Source organism: Branchiostoma floridae, chromosome 4 (genome assembly GCF_000003815.2).
Source record: "Branchiostoma floridae strain S238N-H82 chromosome 4, Bfl_VNyyK, whole genome shotgun sequence".
NCBI lineage: Eukaryota > Metazoa > Chordata > Leptocardii > Amphioxiformes > Branchiostomatidae > Branchiostoma > Branchiostoma floridae.
The window spans coordinates 20,113,756-20,132,258 of record NC_049982.1 but is presented as its reverse complement, the minus strand read 5'-3'; the positions used below and the strand labels follow the sequence as shown (position 1 = coordinate 20,132,258).

The following is an 18,503-nucleotide window of genomic DNA, read 5'->3' as shown; positions in this document are numbered from 1 at the left end:
AAAAAGATGGTGAGTAGAAAGACAGTGTTTCTTCTATTGAAACGTTTTTATCTCTTTTTATATTCCTGTATTTGGGGTTGACCAATAAGTGGTATACGTATGAGAACACACGCTTGATCGTTTTGTCCTTGAAGGGGTTCGCACAACAAAGTCGCCTGACCAAGGTTGACATTTTTGATTATAATTTACTCCTTCAGGCGGGATTGTAAAACAAATACTAAAGACAGTGTTGTTAAAGGTCGGGCTTTTGTGGATCCTGTATGTTTAACATGAGCTGTTTACAATGAATAGTCAATTGGGTATGCTTGAATTTGAAACAATCAAGGAGGTTGAAAAAAGGAAAGGAGGAGGCTCATAATTTGTCCCCTTTCAACCATCTTCGACTCACTTGTGGAAAAAGCATCAACATTGAGGTGGGAATTGGTCTTGATTTACCAGGATACATCCACCCGGCTATCGGCATTATTTTCATTGTTCACTCTAATTGACAACAGCATGGCTGGGTAACAAGGACAATGGTGTGACTTTGAGGAGGATTTTGAAAAGTTGAGCTGTTGATAGAAGAACAGCAACAACACTCTTTGCATTATTATTATATTATGAAGAGGCCAATAGCACGGAAATCAAGCCCCTTGATGGAGGATTGCCGACGCACGGCAGGCTTGCAACTTGCAGTCGAACAAGCAGGACTGTCGCATTATGTTTTTAAGCCTACAAATACTGTGGCTGGCTTAAAACAAGACAGGGAAGGAATCATGATAAGTCTTTGATAAAAACATTCCAGAAAAATGATTACCAGTAACTCTTTCTGGAAAATAGTTCAAATACATGTAATAGGAGTTTATCCTTGTTCATTACTAAGATCACATACTCACATAGGCTAATCCTAGCAGAGACTATGACTGGAATACAATGCTTCTCTGATGATCTCTTCAATCTGGTTGTATTGGCAGTAACATGGAGAACCAAGATGCTCTAAATGCTGTCTATGCCAAGTGGGAGAAGAAAGGTCAGGGGTCAAGGCAGTGTCAGAAGTCAGAACCAAGGTCGCAGACTGAAGATGAAGAAAAGAACAGGTTAACTTTGTTTTCATCATTTCCTTCTGAAAGTATGGAAAGTATTCCTTTTTCCTTTGTACATGGTAGTGACAAGTGTGCACAAATATGTGTCCATCTTGAAAGTTGAAGTTTTTTTGGAGGAAGACTAGAAATGAATTTGAAAACATCCTCTGGGAAAGTGAAAAGGAGAAGATTTTTCATTGTTGAGAATGACATTATCCCTGTGTACATCATCAATAAATTTTTATGGGAGCTAAGCATAATTCATATATCTATCTTTTAGATGAAAAGTTATACAATTGATTTTCAGAGTACCCGGCCTGCTTACTGAGCCCAGGCTACCAGGGAGATACAGCGACAATGTCAGACCCAGATCACGGGCCCCAAAGAGGCTGCAGAGCCGGGCTAGAAGGGACAAACTGGTGAGTCACTATTTGTGATTTTTCTTACAGCTGTGAGGCTCGAAGGTCATATCCTGAAATGAAAGTTGTAAAGATGCTGCAATAAATGTTGTGCAGTAGATTGTTACAGTGTAATCTTTATATATGATTACTCAAAGATATTAGATATATTAAAATTTGAGCCACTTGAAATAGGTTCTTACTATAGCCTGACTAAAGTCATGCTCCTAGCGGCCGGCCCTACAGTTGCCACCACCTAGGAGAGGGGTTCATTAACCCCATCCAGCGAGAGATTGTGTAAACACAGGCTAGTTCACACTGATGCTTGGGGATGATTGAAACAAAAATAGTGTTTTTCATCCATTCATTAATTCAGCAATCATTTATCAACTGACTTTTTGTCTTCCTGTAGCCATCATCAGCTCCGAGGCTGCACTTCTTCAAGGTTGAGCCTATGTTGATGGACAGCACCAGTCTGAGCAGCAGGCCCTTCACTGGTCGAGCCTGCAGCAAGTGTGTGCCTGTCAGCAGGGTGAGTAGTTTGTATGGTATAGGGGTGGTCAAAGCTTTATTTTAATGATATTGGTCTTCTAATGGACATAATATTGTGTCCATGGTCTTCCTCTTTGCAAACAAAATGTTTTATTCTCCCAATCTCTGTTGACAGAACACATTCTTTAACGAGAACACAGCAACAATGGGTGTGAGGAACATGCTGGACATACTGGCTGAACACAGGTTAGTAAAGTAATCTACTAGTCTTCCTGTAGGTGAAATGTGTCATGGAAATCTTTGTCTGTGTATGAGGAAAACAAGAAAAATGTTCACTTTTTTTTTTTATAAAGAAATACATCTAATTGTCCAATCTCAATTTTTTTCCTGCAACAAAGATCATTCAAGAAACCTGGGTCTAGTTTGCTATCAACTACATGTAAAATAAGATTCTCTGTTTTACTGTCTGTAATGTGTATTTAGTGTTGTGCAATCTGATATAGATTGACAGTGGTTGTAGTTGTAAACTCCATTAGTATTACATGACTTGTGTACATGTCATCCTCCCAAACAGCCCTAGAAGTGGTTGCATGGCTGCTAGTATGAACTAAAGATGATTTGCTCTTTACCCTGCATTCATTCAGGAATGAGGAAGAGGAAGAGTGAGTCCTTGTCTCATGTAATGTTTTCTCACCGTGAAAATAAGTCAAACCTAAAATTCTGTAAATCTTGAAGCTTTTGTGGTTGTTTTATTGTAACATTTTTTCTGGTGACCTCTCTACCGGGAATTCATGACCCTGAATATAACTATCTACTGTATTGCAGAATATTTCAACTGCAAATTTAAAACACAGTGAATGCCAAATTTTCCCTCATAGTCATACCAGAAAATAAAACCACTGCAAAAGTGAATTTACAGATTAATCTTCTGATTGAAACTATCCTGATGTTGTACAGTGTTCGGTATAAAGGTTTACAGCTGTTTTGTCAGTTTCATGTGAGAGAATTCTGCTTCACGTTTTTTTTGTGTTTTGTGATTTGTGGCAACAGGGTGTGGCAATGTTTGGCCTCTGCAGGTTGTGTCTTAAAAATAACAGTTCCTATGCAATCAATATGTTTCTGTTAGGAAAGTCAAATTTTGCATATGATCTTGATATGCTAGCATTGTATGTTATGTTGCATTATGACTTAAAGGTGGGATGAATCTAGATACTTAATAGCATTGTAACTAAAGAGAGCACCTGTGAAAGTTCTTGACATTTTTCTCGTAACCACAGGTGTCCATTTTGTAATGTAACAAAGACTAATTGTTATGATTTGTGTCGGGGCTGTCTCCTGTTTCTACTGTAGAGTAGATTTTGTTGTAAATGTACAGAACATATAATTGTTTGCTTTAGTCTGCTTCCGAAGATCGCTACCCGCAGTTTATTGTACAGAACAATTATTTTTGAAATTTGACCAATGTGACTATGGTTGTTTGTTGTTTGTTCCCCAGACCCCCAGGGATGCTGGGTCGCCTGTTCTATACGGTGTGGTTCTCAGTGACTAGACGAGTGGACCATTACTACCCCAGTACGGAGGTCATGCACAATGCAGTCCTGTCCTGCACTAGGTTAGGAGCAAGCCAAACTACTTGGTTGTTAATTTTGCATGATAGATAAAGCACCAAGGCATAACACCAGTTTTGTACTGTAGACGTAAGTACAAGCTGTGTAAAGTGGACACTAGGCATAACACCAGTTTTGTACTGTAGACGTAAGTACAAGCTGTGTAAAGTGGACTCTAAGGTTTGATTCACTCACAATCATATTTTGATAGTAAACTAATCGATTCCAATAAGTGTGGTTGTTTCTTCAACATACAGTACTTGGGGTGTGCTAAACATGGAACCTCCATTTTTATGCCCTATCCGAGAGGTACTCATTTTCACCTTAGTGTAGCAGGGGTTGAAATACTGGGTGGGTGCAGGTAAAGATATCAAAGTGTACTAGTACATTTTGTATACATCATATTCTTGACATCTAAGGGTTAGAAAGATAATAAAAATGTCTGTCATGGTATTTGTTTAAGAATTTGATAGCATGTAACTATGTTTTGCTATTAGGTTTTTCTGACATTCTACTTAAATTTAAGTGATGCACCCAAAATATTTTTGGTGCACCCAATTTTTTAAGCTGGGTGCACCAGTGCACCTAATCCCAAAAATGAATTTCGAGCCCTGTGTAGTGAGGAAATATATTTGGTATCTGAAGGGCACAATATGGGGGCCTGCTAGAGATTCCAACCCAGACCCTGTAGAACGTATGTCAGCAGCCCTAACCACAGGACCACTTTGCCACCCACCTTGTTCTGTTTAAACATCACATACAAAATCTGTCTATAATGATGTTAATAGAACAGGTTTATGTGAACCATGTCATAGATTTTAGGATTTTATTATTATTTGTTTTTAAATTAGATTAATATCATGTTATTGATCTCAATTCTAGAGTGAGAGAGGCCATGCGCAAGACTGTAATCCGAGACTGTGAAGGTGAGCTAGTTAGAAATTTTTGGACACAATTGTCTCAGGTATAAAACAATACAAAAGCACAATGTGTAAACCTGACTAACTTGTCCTGCAGATACTCCTCTTGCATATTCTAACCTACCTTTATTTAAAAACTATTGAACAGATCCAACTGTAACCAAAATTTATCTATTTCTCCACACGCTGTTTATTTGTTTGTTTGGTGCACACAGAGTATGACGACAACAGTGGGCAGTTTCAACTGGAGTTGAAGCAACAGGAGAAACTTGCCTCTGCCATCTTCAACAAAATGACCTCAAACATCTGGACACCATTTATCAGGTATGCTTCTTGGTCCTGTAGGAAAGGAGTTCCTTTTCACACTTCTGTATTGTCTTTGTTAGAATTGTCCAACAAAATCAGTTCTACTTGTTTGTGAAGTAAAATCAAGGCCTGTAACTTGTGACCTTCATACCTCAGTTAAGCACGTTACACAGTCAACGAGCTTCATTCATATCTGTTGACTGGCAGAAGGTTACCAAATGTTAATATCAAGGGATATTGAAGAATATGTATAATGTACTAGTATTTCAGCTGAAAATCTACCCCATAACATTGGATGGGGCTTGGAGACCTGTAATCTCTGCAAGTTGTACGATATAACCTAGAGAACACCATGCGTATTACAAAAAGATCACTTTGTCTAGTCGGCTGATCAATTTTCCTGCCGTCTGATGGGTAGGAAGATATTGATGGAAATATGGGAAGAATAAAAAACAGCAGTGCTATATACGTGTGCAGATACCCACAACGAGCAGTTGACAGCACTGGCTGATACATTGTTGTAAGTATCAAGAAGAAAAGCTTCATTCCTGCTATTGGCAGAAATGAATGTTTTCTGGCAGTTTTGAAGTTGAAAAATCCTTGATAAATACTGAATACTGCATTACTTGGTGAGGACTACACTGTAAGATGTCTTCTTTATTTTATCATGTAGGTTTACAGGCTGGTTCCTGCACAAGGCCCTGGGGCACCTACTGTCATCCATCCAGGTGCATCGTGGGCAGATTGACATGGTCAAGCAGGCAGCAGAGGTACACATGTTAGGGGTGTGAATGGGTGACATGATTGCACAATAGCTGTTAATAGATTCAGATAGTTACAGGTGAGCGTTATAAACACCTGCATGTTGTTAAGATGACATGCGCAGGTAAGTACAGAATACCTTCACGTAAGGCCATACCAAGGACATACCAAGAGAACATAGATATCAGTTAGCCTGTATAGGTTATGGTAACTTAAGTAAGAGTAAATAATTGTTGATGTTGTTCCCACATACAGACAGGGATCCCACTGGTGTTTCTACCCACCCATCGGTCCCATCTAGATTACATCCTCCTCACCTTCCTACTGTGGAACCATGAAATTCAGGCACCTCACGTGGCCGCAGGGGACAACCTCAGAATTCCCTTCTTCTCGTAAGTCAAACTTTTAAAAATGGCACAGCTAGTGCTTCAAACTATGCTCACACTTTTCAGTCATATACCATGTACCTGTCTCAACCAGAGATGGATTGTGTGGAAATACCTGTAAAATTAGAAGCTGGATGCTGCTTTGGAAACAGCTATTAAACAATCTTATACCTGAATGCTACGATATGGAAATCATGGCCAAGATATATTATTATGAAACATTTGAATTTGGCCTTGGAACACTAGAATACACAATGGCTGAAATTTGTACCATACATTTACCAAGGGATCCCATGATCTCTCAGAGGACCAAAAATGTACCAATTTTGCTGCAGACTTTGTGAAAAGGCTTGAGTGATACAAAAGGCAATTATGCCTGTCAGATGAAAAGTTTACATCATGTCTCTTTCTGTTCCCCAGATCACTGATGTGCCATCTGGGAGGCTTCTTCATAAGAAGGAAACTGGATGATGTCTATGGAAAGAAAGACTATGTCTACAGAGCTGTGTTACACACGGTAAGTCCAAATATTGTGTGGACTAGTCATTTCAGTCAACTTGCCCTGTATCTATAATCTGACCGACTAGACTTCAGTGTAATTCATGTTCATCATGTCATAATTATGCAGTCCTGAAATGCTCACACAGTGTTTGGCCTGTGTTTTCTTACTGCATGGGCAAGAGGGAAGTAAATGGATGCACCAGCCTTGTCTTCAAAGTTACCAATTCAATGCATTAGATCTTTGATTATATAGTAGTAAATAGGGGTATGCAATACAAACCAAATATGGAAATGCATGTAGTTTCTGCTTTAAACCATATAACATGTCATCAAGCATCAAACCTAGGTTTTTCATCATTAGGCCATGTTGATTTGATTATATGGATGACATCCTCCGGGATCTCCAAAACTGATGCGAGCGAGCGAATAAAAAAAAAGTTTGGCCAAAAAAAAAAGTTGCCTTCAGTATGAAATCAAAGTGGCCAGGAAGGTTGAACATAGGACTAAACACACATAGTATGGTATACCAACAGTTAGGTGTGGGGACCAGTACATCATACGAGTGCAAAACATTTTTTTCTTCTTGGACCAATCCGAAAAAAAAACAGACCTGAAAAAAACAACAGAGGAACAGGTTTGGCCAATTACAAAATGGACACACTATGTCGGCAGCCATTTGGGGTCTAACCGGAGAGCCAAGAAGACAACAAGAGCGAAGTCAAGTAGAGTTTATAGTCAATTGCACCAAGTTTCTACAGTCAAAGGTACAGAGACAGTTAGCCTTTATTACACGGAGATGGGATTTTAAAATGCAGTGGGAGTCCAATAAGTCCTCTGCTGGGATGCCCGAACACCTGGGGCTCCCGGTCCATCCGCCTTGTCGTGGTGCAGAGGCCCGAATGTACCAAGTTCCTAGTCCTGGGGTAGGTGCCACATTCCTACTCTGTAACCTCGAATGAGGGGGTGGAACTTGGGTAGTCGCCAAAGGATGGACACAGCACCGCCTTCCTGTCAGCGGGATAGAAGACGACGAGGTTTGGCTTCAGGTCAGCGACCTGTTCCTGTAAAAGTTGAGTGCTACGAAAACAGTCAGGAATACAGCAGCTCAGAAGCAGCCAGGACGACAGTCGTCTCCGGACGGAGACAGAAGGACGGACACCAGTGAAAGCCCCAGTGGGGAAGCTGGTGCCCCGAAGACCAGAGTTCTGACTGCAAAATCAATTACACGCATTGGATACTGGAATGTGAGAACACTTTACCAGGCGTCCAAACTAGCACAGGTCATCAAGGAAATGGAAGAATACAATCTCAACATCCTGGGCCTTAGCGAAGTCCGTTGGACTGACTCAGGCAAATTTGTATCAGATGACAAAACCATACTATTCTCTGGCAGACAAGACGGTATTCACAGAGATGGAGTAGCTCTTGTACTGGATAAGCCAGCCAGCAACGCTCTCGAGGAATGGTCACCCATAAACGAGCGCCTTTTGACTGCTAGATTTGTAACTAATCATGCAAAGGTTACCATTGTACAATGCTATGCTCCAACAAACGAGCGTGACGACATCCACAAAGACACCTTCTACGAACAGCTACAAGACCTAGTCGACAAGACCCCCCGTCATGACATCCTTGTCATCATGGGAGATATGAATGCACAGATTGGGGGAAGCAGAGAGGGTTTTGAACACACCTTGGGTCCGCACGCCTTTGGAAATCGCACAGACAACGGAGACAGATATATACAGTTTTGCTCAATGAACAATATGAAGATTGGCTCATCACTTTTTGAGCACAAAGACATCTACAAGATAACTTGGTTGTCTAACGACCACAAAACGAGGACACAGATTGACCATATAGCGATTGGTCCAAGATGGAGGACCCCATGTCTACAGGATGTTCGGGTGTATAGAGGAGCGGATGTCGGCAGCGATCACTACCTTTCTATTGCTAAAATGAAGATCAGACTAAAGAAACAAAAGAAGAAGACATCACTTCCGAAACGGTTTGACACCAGCAAACTGAAAGACCCTGCAACTGAAGAGAAGTTCGAGACCTCCCTGAGGAACCGGTTCTCTGTCCTAGCAGACCCTCCCCCAGGGTCAACAGTATGGTGGGATGAGCTGAAGGAGGCAATGACTACAGCGGGGAAAGAAGTCTTGGGTTACAAGAAATCCCTCCGAGAATCTTGGATTAGCGACCACACATGGAAGCTAATAAGTGACAGAAAAGCCCTACACCAGAAGAGGCATAGGGATAAGCCAGGTAACAACACTGTTCACCAGGAGTACATGGAGAAGAACAGGGAAGTGAAGCGCAGTGCCCAGAGAGACAGACGGGAGTGGATGGATAGACAGGCGGAAGAAGCGGAAGGTGCAGCAGCTCGTAATGACATGCGAACTGTATACCAGATAGCCAAGAAGATCACTGGCAACTCCAAAACCCACTCTGGCCCAGTCAAGGCAAAGGACGGAACTCTGTTGTCGAAAGGGGAGGACAAACTTGACAGGTGGGCAGAACACTTCAAGGAAGTCCTCAACCGCCCGGAACCTGCGTCTCCACCGACAGTCTTCGACGAGCCATCACTTCCCCTACCCATTGACACAGGGGACTTCACAGAAGCTGAGGTACAGGAAGCCATCAAGACCCTGAAGAACAACAAGTCTCCAGGTATGGATGGCATTACTGCGGAGATGCTCAAAGCAGGGGGCGAATCTGTTGTTAAATGGATGAGCCAACTTTGTAATCGGGCCTGGAATTCAGGTGAAGTGCCGGAGGACTGGAAGAATGGGGCAGTTGTGTGCATCCCAAAGAAGGGCAACCTGGCAGAATGCGACAACTGGAGGGGAGTGACGCTTCTTTCCATACCGGGAAAGGTGTATACTGCATGCATCCTGAACCGTATGAGAGATGCAGTAGACAAGGTCCTACGAGAACAACAAGCGGGATTCCGCCCAAAGAGGTCCTGTGCAGAACAGATATTCACCCTTCGACGTATCATCGAGAATTGTACAGAACTGCAAACTCCACTGACCATTAGTTTCATTGACTTCTCCAAGGCATTTGATAGCATCCACAGACCATCACTCTGGAATATCATGTATGTCTACGGCATCCCAAGTAAACTCATCTCCGCAATCAGACAAATATACACCAACTCAAAATGCTGCGTGCGGACGGGTGAGGGATACAGCGGATGGTTTGAGGTGGTAAGCGGGGTCCGCCAAGGATGCATGTTGTCTCCAATTCTTTTTGCCATGGCGATAGACTGGGTCCTTGCAACAGCAACAGAGGGGAAAGGGATTCAGTGGATACAGAACACAAAGTTAGCAGATCTTGACTTTGCTGATGATATAGCTGCTCTAGCAGACCGCACACAGGACCTACAACCCCTAGTGGAGGACATAGGCTCATCTGCAGGCAGTATTGGACTCACCATTAGTGCCAAAAAGACCAAGAACATGTTAGTAGGGACGCACCCCCCTCCCACAAGTGTGATCATTGACAACAATGAAGTGGAAGTGGTGGAGAACTTTACTTACTTAGGCAGCTCCATGAACAACAGAGGGGACATGGACAAGGAACTAGACTGCAGGCTAGGGAAGGCCTCAGCTGCTTTCAACCAGCTTGGCAAGCTGTGGTCTAGCAAGAAGCTCCCCCTGGGAACTAAACTGCGATTCTACAACAGCAATGTTCTTTCTACCCTACTTTACGGATGCGAAACATGGCACATGAAGTCAAGCCAAGAAAAGAAACTAGATGTCTTCGACAATAAATGCCTAAGGAAGATACTAGGCATCAGATGGGATGACTTCATACCCAACACTGAAGTAAGAGCTAGGACCAGCCAAAAACCAGTGTCTGTGACAATCCGAAAGCGGCGCTTGAGCTGGTTGGGCCATGTCATGAGACTCTCACCAGACAGACTGGCATACCAAGTTATGCACTGGGCACCACGGGGAAAGAGACGTAGAGGTCGCCCCAGGATGAATTACAGGCACACCATCGAGAGAGACCTACAAACAGCTAACATCAACTGGAGGGATATACAGAGGATAGCTGCCGACAGAGCTTGCTGGGCCAACCTGACTGCCTCATGTGTCGGACGACACGGGAGCCCCTAAGTCTAAGTAAGTCTAAGTAAGTCCAATAATCCACCAAACAGATTCCTTTGTAGCAAAATTGACCAATTACCATTGTTTTGAGTATTGCCAGTTCTCCAGTTTCCACAGACAATCAGGTCCAGGTTCAGGCCCAGACCTGGAAATGATCCTCTGGACCTGAATTTTCTGTGCTGGTACCTCCCCCAACAACAATAGATTTTTTTTCTTTCTGTCCTTTCACATCTCATTCTTTGACTTTAGATTCATTTTGGCATTCTATGGCATTAGTTATCTGTTTTCTGATACTTTTTTTTTCAATCTACGGAATATTTGTGGTCATTTTACAGCTGCTTTGCACAATTTATTGTGTGGTCGAAAACTTTTTTTTGTGTGGAATTGGCCGAAAATTGGTGCGAGCGCGGATGTCATCCATATAATCAAATCAATGTGGCCTTACTTAGAACAAACCTAATAATGAAAACAACACAAAGTTTTGATTCATCTTTCTCCTTGTTATTTTCTTTCCACAGTACATGGAGGAACTGCTCAGACAAGGACAGTCTTTAGAGTTCTTCATAGGTGAGAAACTTCAATTGTCATGATTCCTTGTGAAGAGCAATGCTATCATGCCATGCCTTTTGAAATTTTTCACACATGAAAATGGCAAATGATCCATTTATTCATCATGATTCGTTCTGTCGTCTTTGTTTGTCACCTTTTTCCTTCTTTTTGTTAAGTTATGAAATACAATTCAGAAGCATTTACATTAAGCATCACCTAGACCTGTTCCAAAGTTGGAAGTTTGTGTAGAAATTTGATTTTTTGTTTGTGTCAACAACATGAATTTTGTGACATGTTTTTTTTCCTTCAGAGGGAGGGAGAACACGAACAGGAAAAGCTGTGGTTCCCAAGGGTGGTCTGTTGTCTGTTGTTGTGGATGCTTACATGGCAGGTGAGGTGCCTTACGTGGCTATTGGTTGATGCATGATATTAGTTTTTTATTTTTTTTATTGGTATACATATAAGACAAGACACAGTGGTAAATGAACTCTAGCAAAGCTAATATTAACATTACCACTAGGACATTTGAAAATAAAATAAACAAAGGACAAAACAATGTGAGATCAAATAAAACAGTAGTACAGCAGTGGGGTGACGGATCCAACAAATAAATATATATACATACAAGATTTAAGGAAAATGTTCAATCAGTTTGAAAATGGTTGGTCTGGAGTATGTATGTCTGTGTAAGCTGCATAATGTGGTTATTTGTTTCTGTTGGTAAAGTGGGTGAACCCCTGAGTAAAAGTTGGGTTAAGACTGGGTCAACTGATATTAGTTGACTCTGTGTATGGGAGTCATCTTTTTTTGTGTATGTCTGTGTTGATGAGTGTCCGACACTGTCAGTAGATTGACAAGAAATTATTGGGAAGATGGCTGCAAAGGTCAGACTTGCCAGATATGGCAAGTTTATAGTTGTTAGATGTAGTCAATAATCACACATGACAGTCACCATAGAATGACTTGAAGTGATTCCTGGACAAGTGTTACATTAATCAAAACCTCATTTCCATAATTAATGAACTACAAGACATACGAGAAACTCAAAATATCACAAAGTCTTGAACTCTTGTCATTATAGCTCAGTTACTTTCAATCTCTGTCTATGCCAAACATTTGAAGTATTTTCCATTTTCCTCCTCAGGAGCCATCTCAGATGTCTATCTGGTTCCTGTCAGTTTCAGTTACGAGAAAACTCTGGAGGGAAACTTCAGGTCTGAGGAGATGGTGGGTCGTGCTTGATAAGTTAACAAGTCATTTCTCTAACGATACTTGCTACCTGGCATGCTTGAGTCAGCCATTAATGTCTTAAACATTTTTATTTGCAGAACCATGTTGTATAATTAGTTCATGGATAGAAATTTGGTACTAGTATATCTTTTATAAACTTAAGTTAACCTCTAGTCAAATTCATTCACAGTGTTGTACTGGGTATATGTACTTGGGAAATAGTGCAGCAATCCTTTTGTACTCTGTGTTTTTAGGGAATTCCCAAGAAGAAGGAGACATTCCTACAAGCAGTGAAGGGTGTGTGGTCAGCCTTCAGGTCCAGTTTTGGCCAAGTACGGGCAGACTTTGCTCAGCCCATATCACTACAGGTCAGTTCTTTCAGTACAGCAGATGAGCCACTTTTTACTGACGGTCGTCTTTGCATAGTTATCTTTATCTACAGATCTAAGGATTTTGTATCATTTAGTATCAAATACCGGTACATATATTATAACTGTGATAATATGAAATACATATAAAGCATATTGAAATTATAACACAGCACATTTTGGATTTAACTTACTTTTCTGTGAAATTATTGCACCTGTACTAGATGAATGCTTTATTGTCTGGCCTATTGCTTGGTACAATGTAATTGGAAGAAGCACATGATAATGGGCAATCATGTTCTCAAATTAAAATTTGTCCAAATTTAGGTTTCAAGTCTTCCAACCCAAAACTCTACTGATGGCTTACCTTTTGAAGTTTTAGATATTTGACAGTTTGTAATTATAATGTTGAATCATGCTTCTTAGTTTAGAGTAGGGCCCTTGAACCCTTGTGTGTGCATATTCCAGGAGTACCTTGACTCAGCTGAGTCCCCGGGCGGTGCGGTGTTCTCCCGGTTAGCTGGTAGCCACAGTCCATCAGAGATGCGGCGCATCGGGAGTGACCACTCCATATACGGGACTGACATAGTGAAGGAGGAACAAAGACTGCTAGTCAAGGGGCTTGCAGAGCATGTCCTGTACAGTAAGTGTTACTTTATACCTTCCTGACACAGCATGCAGCATTATGTAACAATACATTACATTATTGGCTTAGGTCCAGCTAGGTGTGAGACAGATATTTGATCTAGCTATTACAGCTACATACATAAGAGTGTACTAGATAGACAGTTAACGTAGCTATTAGTTTATGTGCTAAACCCACAAACACCACAGCACTTCAGTTAAGTAACAGTAATGGAAGGGACGGAGTTGTGCTATTTTATATAACAGACACTTTGTGGTTTGTGCACTACAGCATACATGCCATATACATGTATGTTGGACATGATCTTAAGCCATGTACCAGACATTGCATCAACTAGCGTTGATATATGTAGTACATACACTGCACCTATTAGATCTTTTACAGCAACTGATACTACTGGGTTGCATATATTGAAAAGACCACTTCCAAGTTCCAGCAATGAGAGTTGTTATTCCCTCCCCTCCCCCATAGATGCAGTCCAGACCACAGCCATAATGAGCACCCAGCTGGTGGCCTTCATGTTCCTGGCTGTACACAGACAGGTGGGTACCATTCTGCAGTCTTGGGTCTGTTCCTTTCTAGTTAGGCCTTGCAATTTGATGACTTGTTTCTCAGACGATTTAAAGGAAAAAGTTGACTGTCTACTCCATCTCATTGGTGGTATGTAAAGGTAATGTTAAAAAACTTAAATGTATTGTCTTGCTCCAGGGAGCAACTTGGGCCGAGCTTGAGAAATCGTTTGAGCACATCCGATGCGAGATTCTTCTCCGCGGCCGCGATGTTGGGTTCACGGGCAGCGCATCGGCTGTCCTCAGACACGCCATGGAGTTGCTAGGCACCGATCTCTTCACATGGGAGACACCTACCAACAACAGGAAGAACCAGAACAACAACCATGTGAAACTGGAGGAGGAGGACAGGATACTGATACCAAATCTGGGACTACCTTCAGTCTTTGATCTAACATATTATGGATCCAATGTCATGTCTGTCTTCCTGATGGAGTCAATTCTAGGTAAGGTTGGCTCTATGTCCATGATTATGGATTATCATTGACAAACAGTACATAATGATGTAGTCTTTGGTGTGATATTATGACTGTGACACAGAAACTTTGTTGTGTCATACATTCCCAGGTAAGATGGGAGCATAGGTTTGAATTTAAGGGTGCAAATTGTGGCAGAAAAAAATCCACCAGAATTTGATGCACAGCAGTCAAGTTGAGATGACTTTAACACACCAAGGACTCCTTGAGCAAACTTAACCTAGATTTGTGAAGCACAACATACATTACATTAGTATGGCACTTATGTGCAAGTGTATGTCTATGTAACATTTGTAAGTCAGAACTGTTTGTATCAGTAGATATATGATTTCTGGACATGTTTTAGCACAATATCATGACCTTGAACTTGGTTTAGAATATCTCATTGTTGTCAGTTTTCACATTCAAATTTTACAAAAAATTGGAAGAAGTGTTCAGATTGAGACTTGCACAGAATTAGCTGACTCCTTGGCCATCTGTCTGGCTGTCTTCTTAACTAGTGTTGAATACATATTGCATGTCTCCCCAGCCACAGCCATCAGTGCAGTATCCGAGGGCCAGGCTAACACAGCCCACCTACAGGAGGGGCAGCATGTGGTGGTGTCCAGACAGGCCCTACTACAAAGGGCCAAGGAACTCAGCCAGCTGCTACAGATGGAGTTCATATTTGCACCAGTAGGTGGCCTACTTTTAAGTTGTAGATGTTTATTATTCCCTGCATTTGATTTCAATGCTATGGTCCCCAAAATATGTATACAAACCACATGTTCATTTGTATGCATGACAGTTGATGAAGTTCATCTGTGTACCAAAACCTGTAGGTGCCACTAAGTACTAGTAGTCACTCTTGCATAATGTACAATGACTTGTTCATGTATTGTTACTGACTTTGACAATAGACACTGGGAATGTTGCACATTTTCTGTTCATGTTGAAGACAAAGAAGTATAATACTCCTATTTTCAGCCAATAAGAAGAGGTTTGTGACTAAGTCGTAACAGACAAAATGTTGCTGGTGTTTCCTTCATCCAGAGCTGCAGTAGTCTGGAGGATGTGGTCAGAGATGGACTGGACTCCCTGCTCCACTCAGACCTGCTGCTGACCGATGAACAGGACAGCACGTCCAGTCAGAGGGAGAAGCAGTGGGCTGACCAACTGGCCTTTGCTACATCCTGGGAAGACCAGGCCGAGGATAACATAGATGGGTCACCTTCGGTGCAGGACTTGTCATATAGGGTAGGGGCACTACCAAAGATGTACATGTAAACAACTAAGAAAATATGCAGATACTTAATAGGAGTAGTAGCAGAACCACCCTCATTTGTGAATAGGTTGTTTGATCCATGTAATAATCCTCCAAACAACAAAATTTTTGATAACTGAAAATTTGACCCAATGTGCTCCTTTCATTGGAAGACTTTAGCCCAAGATTCAAGTATTAGGAGTTTGTCTTTGAAAAGAGGCAGTTAAAATTTGATTCCTGATACATCTGTTAGCTACAAGTGAATATTTTAGGCAGTAACAAGCTTGTGAATTAATTCTCAACTGTTCCCATGTACAGCTGAATACGGCAGCTGCACACATGCAGAAGTTGGGTTTCCTGCAGAGCATCCTGGCAGGTATGGTGGAGGCGTACTGGGTGTCGGCCTCTCACCTGGAGGTGTTACAGGGCGGGGACATGACAGAGGAAAAGTACCTGCAGTCCTTGCAGAAGTTTGCCATCAGGAGAGTTGAGGACGGGGTAGCAATACGCAGTAAGCGCTGTATCTTTACATTACACATGACACACACATGGTCTGTTTACATTACACAACATGTTATTTCTTCACTACCCATAGCTTTCAAGTATTTTTGTCTCTCGAAGACAAGTGAAAATCTGTTTAATGTGAATGTGAATAAAGGAAAGCAGCCTTCTACCGGAGAACACACAAATGTACACTTGTATCAGCATACTTTAGAATTCTGTGAGGGAAACTTTTAGATACATTAAAATGGAGTGGATATAAACAAAGACACACAACTTGACAAACAAATAGACAGAAACAATACCTCCATTTTTACGAAGGCAATAGTGAAAAAAAAACATGGTGTACAGATGAAACCATGATTATTTACTACGACTTGGATATTCTAGTGTCCAAAATTGAATGTATATATGAGGGGTAGTCTGAAATGTTCATGTTAGTTGTTTTCTTTTCCAGGTGAAAGCTGTTCCTCAGAAACCCTGAAGAACTCCCTCAAGATGCTTAGTCATCGCAAGGTGATCTCTCACTTCTTTGATAGCGATGGCACGAGGAAGCTAGAACTATATGGTGGTTACCGTGACAACCAAGAACTGACCAGCTTCATTGACAGTGTGGGGATGTTCAAGACCTGGTAGTTAGTTGGGTTAGAGATGTCACTCTTTTCCAGTGGTGGAGACTTGAGGGGATTCTACAGTAGTGTTGGTTGTTATGATTCAGGAGGTGGGACAGCAAGCACCTTATGATCTTGCCATGTATTCATTCAGTAGAAATTAAAGAAAAAAGTCAAGAAGAAATATTCCCCTTGTACTGTAGGGTATTGTTACTTCTAAATGTATTGGTTTCTTTCAACTCATCTCATGCTGGTACTGGCTAAAGCAGAACTACGTTCCACGTCTTTTTAGCATACAGTATGCTTTATTTTGTTGTATTTGCCTGTTGTAGTACTGTTTTGTGCAATATTTGAACAGTGACTATGGACAGCGGTATTTTGTTATTGTAACGGTATGGTTTGATGATTTCTATTGTTTTTTCTTCAGTTTAAGATGCAGAATTACTTTTCCCCAGCTATAAGAGGAAAATCACTTATAATGGTGCTACAAGACGTATGTGGTTATGTTGCCGCTTAACTTACCACTTACAACCCCCTCCTTCTCCACATAGTCACTAAATACAATCCTGATAGCACATCTGGCTATTCAACTGTGTACAAACCTACCTGTTCATTGCACAACCAACAGGTCTAAAGAGGATTGTAGCTGGACAAAGACTGGCATTCTGGCCAGAATATAACATTACAGAATATGGGAAGTTGTCAGTATTTGTATATGCAATGAGTTGCAAGTATTGGAGAAGATTTTTATGTGATGGTGCAATCAGGGGTCTATCATTTGTTGCTTCATTTTATAGCCAGTATTGACACCTATTTAAAGAGGTCATAAGCCATTCAAGTTATATATTACTGATTAAAGTAAGTCAAGTAGGGCTGAGTACAGACTGAACAGTAGTTGTAAAATCATTCAGGTACAGGTCCACGTCAATGGTAACGCAATTCTTGGACAAGCTTACACTTTTGAGACAAGGGTAAGCCCTGCTATGGAGATGGCTATGAAGCACCAAAAGGAGTCATAGAAATGTAAATAATTGGACAGTTTCAACCTGTACCAGAACATCTGGAATATATCTGTGCCAGCCCTAACACAAAGTATTTATCTTTATGAAGATACACATGTACCTGTAAATGCACATCCCATCCTGAAAAAAACTCAAGAGGGGACAGACTCATGAATCAAACCATCAGAGTAAAGCATGTATGATATATAGAGTAGGTAGTGTTTGCAAAGATCTAGAAACTCTATCAGTAGGACATGTAAAATTGTACACCAATGATAAAGAATATGCACAGAGTTATACTTGTGTTTATGCATTTGGTACATTAGGGCAAGGACGTTATAACAGCCTTGATTAGGGTTACTGGTTAGAATAGAAAAAGAGAGCAATAAAGTTACAGCCATGTCAAATTTTGTTGTCCAAGGATGCATATTATAACTGAAGATTATATTGTGGGACATTGTTATTATAGATTATGTTTACGTTTACTGGATTTCGAGTTTATATCATATGTAGGAAAGATGGGTAAAATGGGTTATCCATGAAGCACAATGCTCAAAGGTGAGTAGTAATACTCTGATGTGTACCTCAAAAGATCATAGAAAAAGAAATAAAACAGCAGCAAAAGTGCCATTGTTTATCATGTGTTTGGGGCTCACCATGGCTTATAGCCAGGGCAACAAAAGAAGATGTTAGCAACATGAATCATAATGGAAATCCTTATGTCTATGGAGACGCAGCAGATACGTCCCCTTTTCAAT

The 18,503-nt window shown here is 41.1% G+C and overlaps 1 protein-coding gene across 2 annotated transcripts; it reads left to right on the top strand.

The window, feature by feature from the left end:
* The first annotated feature begins 928 nt into the window (after window positions 1–928).
* Window positions 929–18,372, top strand: LOC118414609 (glycerol-3-phosphate acyltransferase 1, mitochondrial-like). Of its 2 annotated transcripts, XM_035818767.1 has the most exons (22): window positions 929–1,076; window positions 1,369–1,480; window positions 1,872–1,991; window positions 2,127–2,197; window positions 2,596–2,613; window positions 3,447–3,563; window positions 4,441–4,484; window positions 4,694–4,802; window positions 5,458–5,554; window positions 5,802–5,938; window positions 6,353–6,449; window positions 11,070–11,118; window positions 11,411–11,491; window positions 12,245–12,327; window positions 12,585–12,698; window positions 13,167–13,341; window positions 13,816–13,886; window positions 14,053–14,359; window positions 14,919–15,064; window positions 15,422–15,625; window positions 15,951–16,143; window positions 16,591–18,372. In XM_035818767.1, exons 1-22 carry the CDS (start codon window positions 958–960, stop codon window positions 16,767–16,769), a joined length of 2,643 nt encoding a protein of 880 aa, XP_035674660.1. In that variant the 5' UTR covers window positions 929–957; the 3' UTR covers window positions 16,770–18,372. The 2 variants fall into 2 exon arrangements, with proteins under 2 accessions (XP_035674660.1, XP_035674661.1); XM_035818768.1 differs by lacking the exon at window positions 2,596–2,613.
* The last annotated feature ends 131 nt before the right edge of the window (window positions 18,373–18,503 follow it).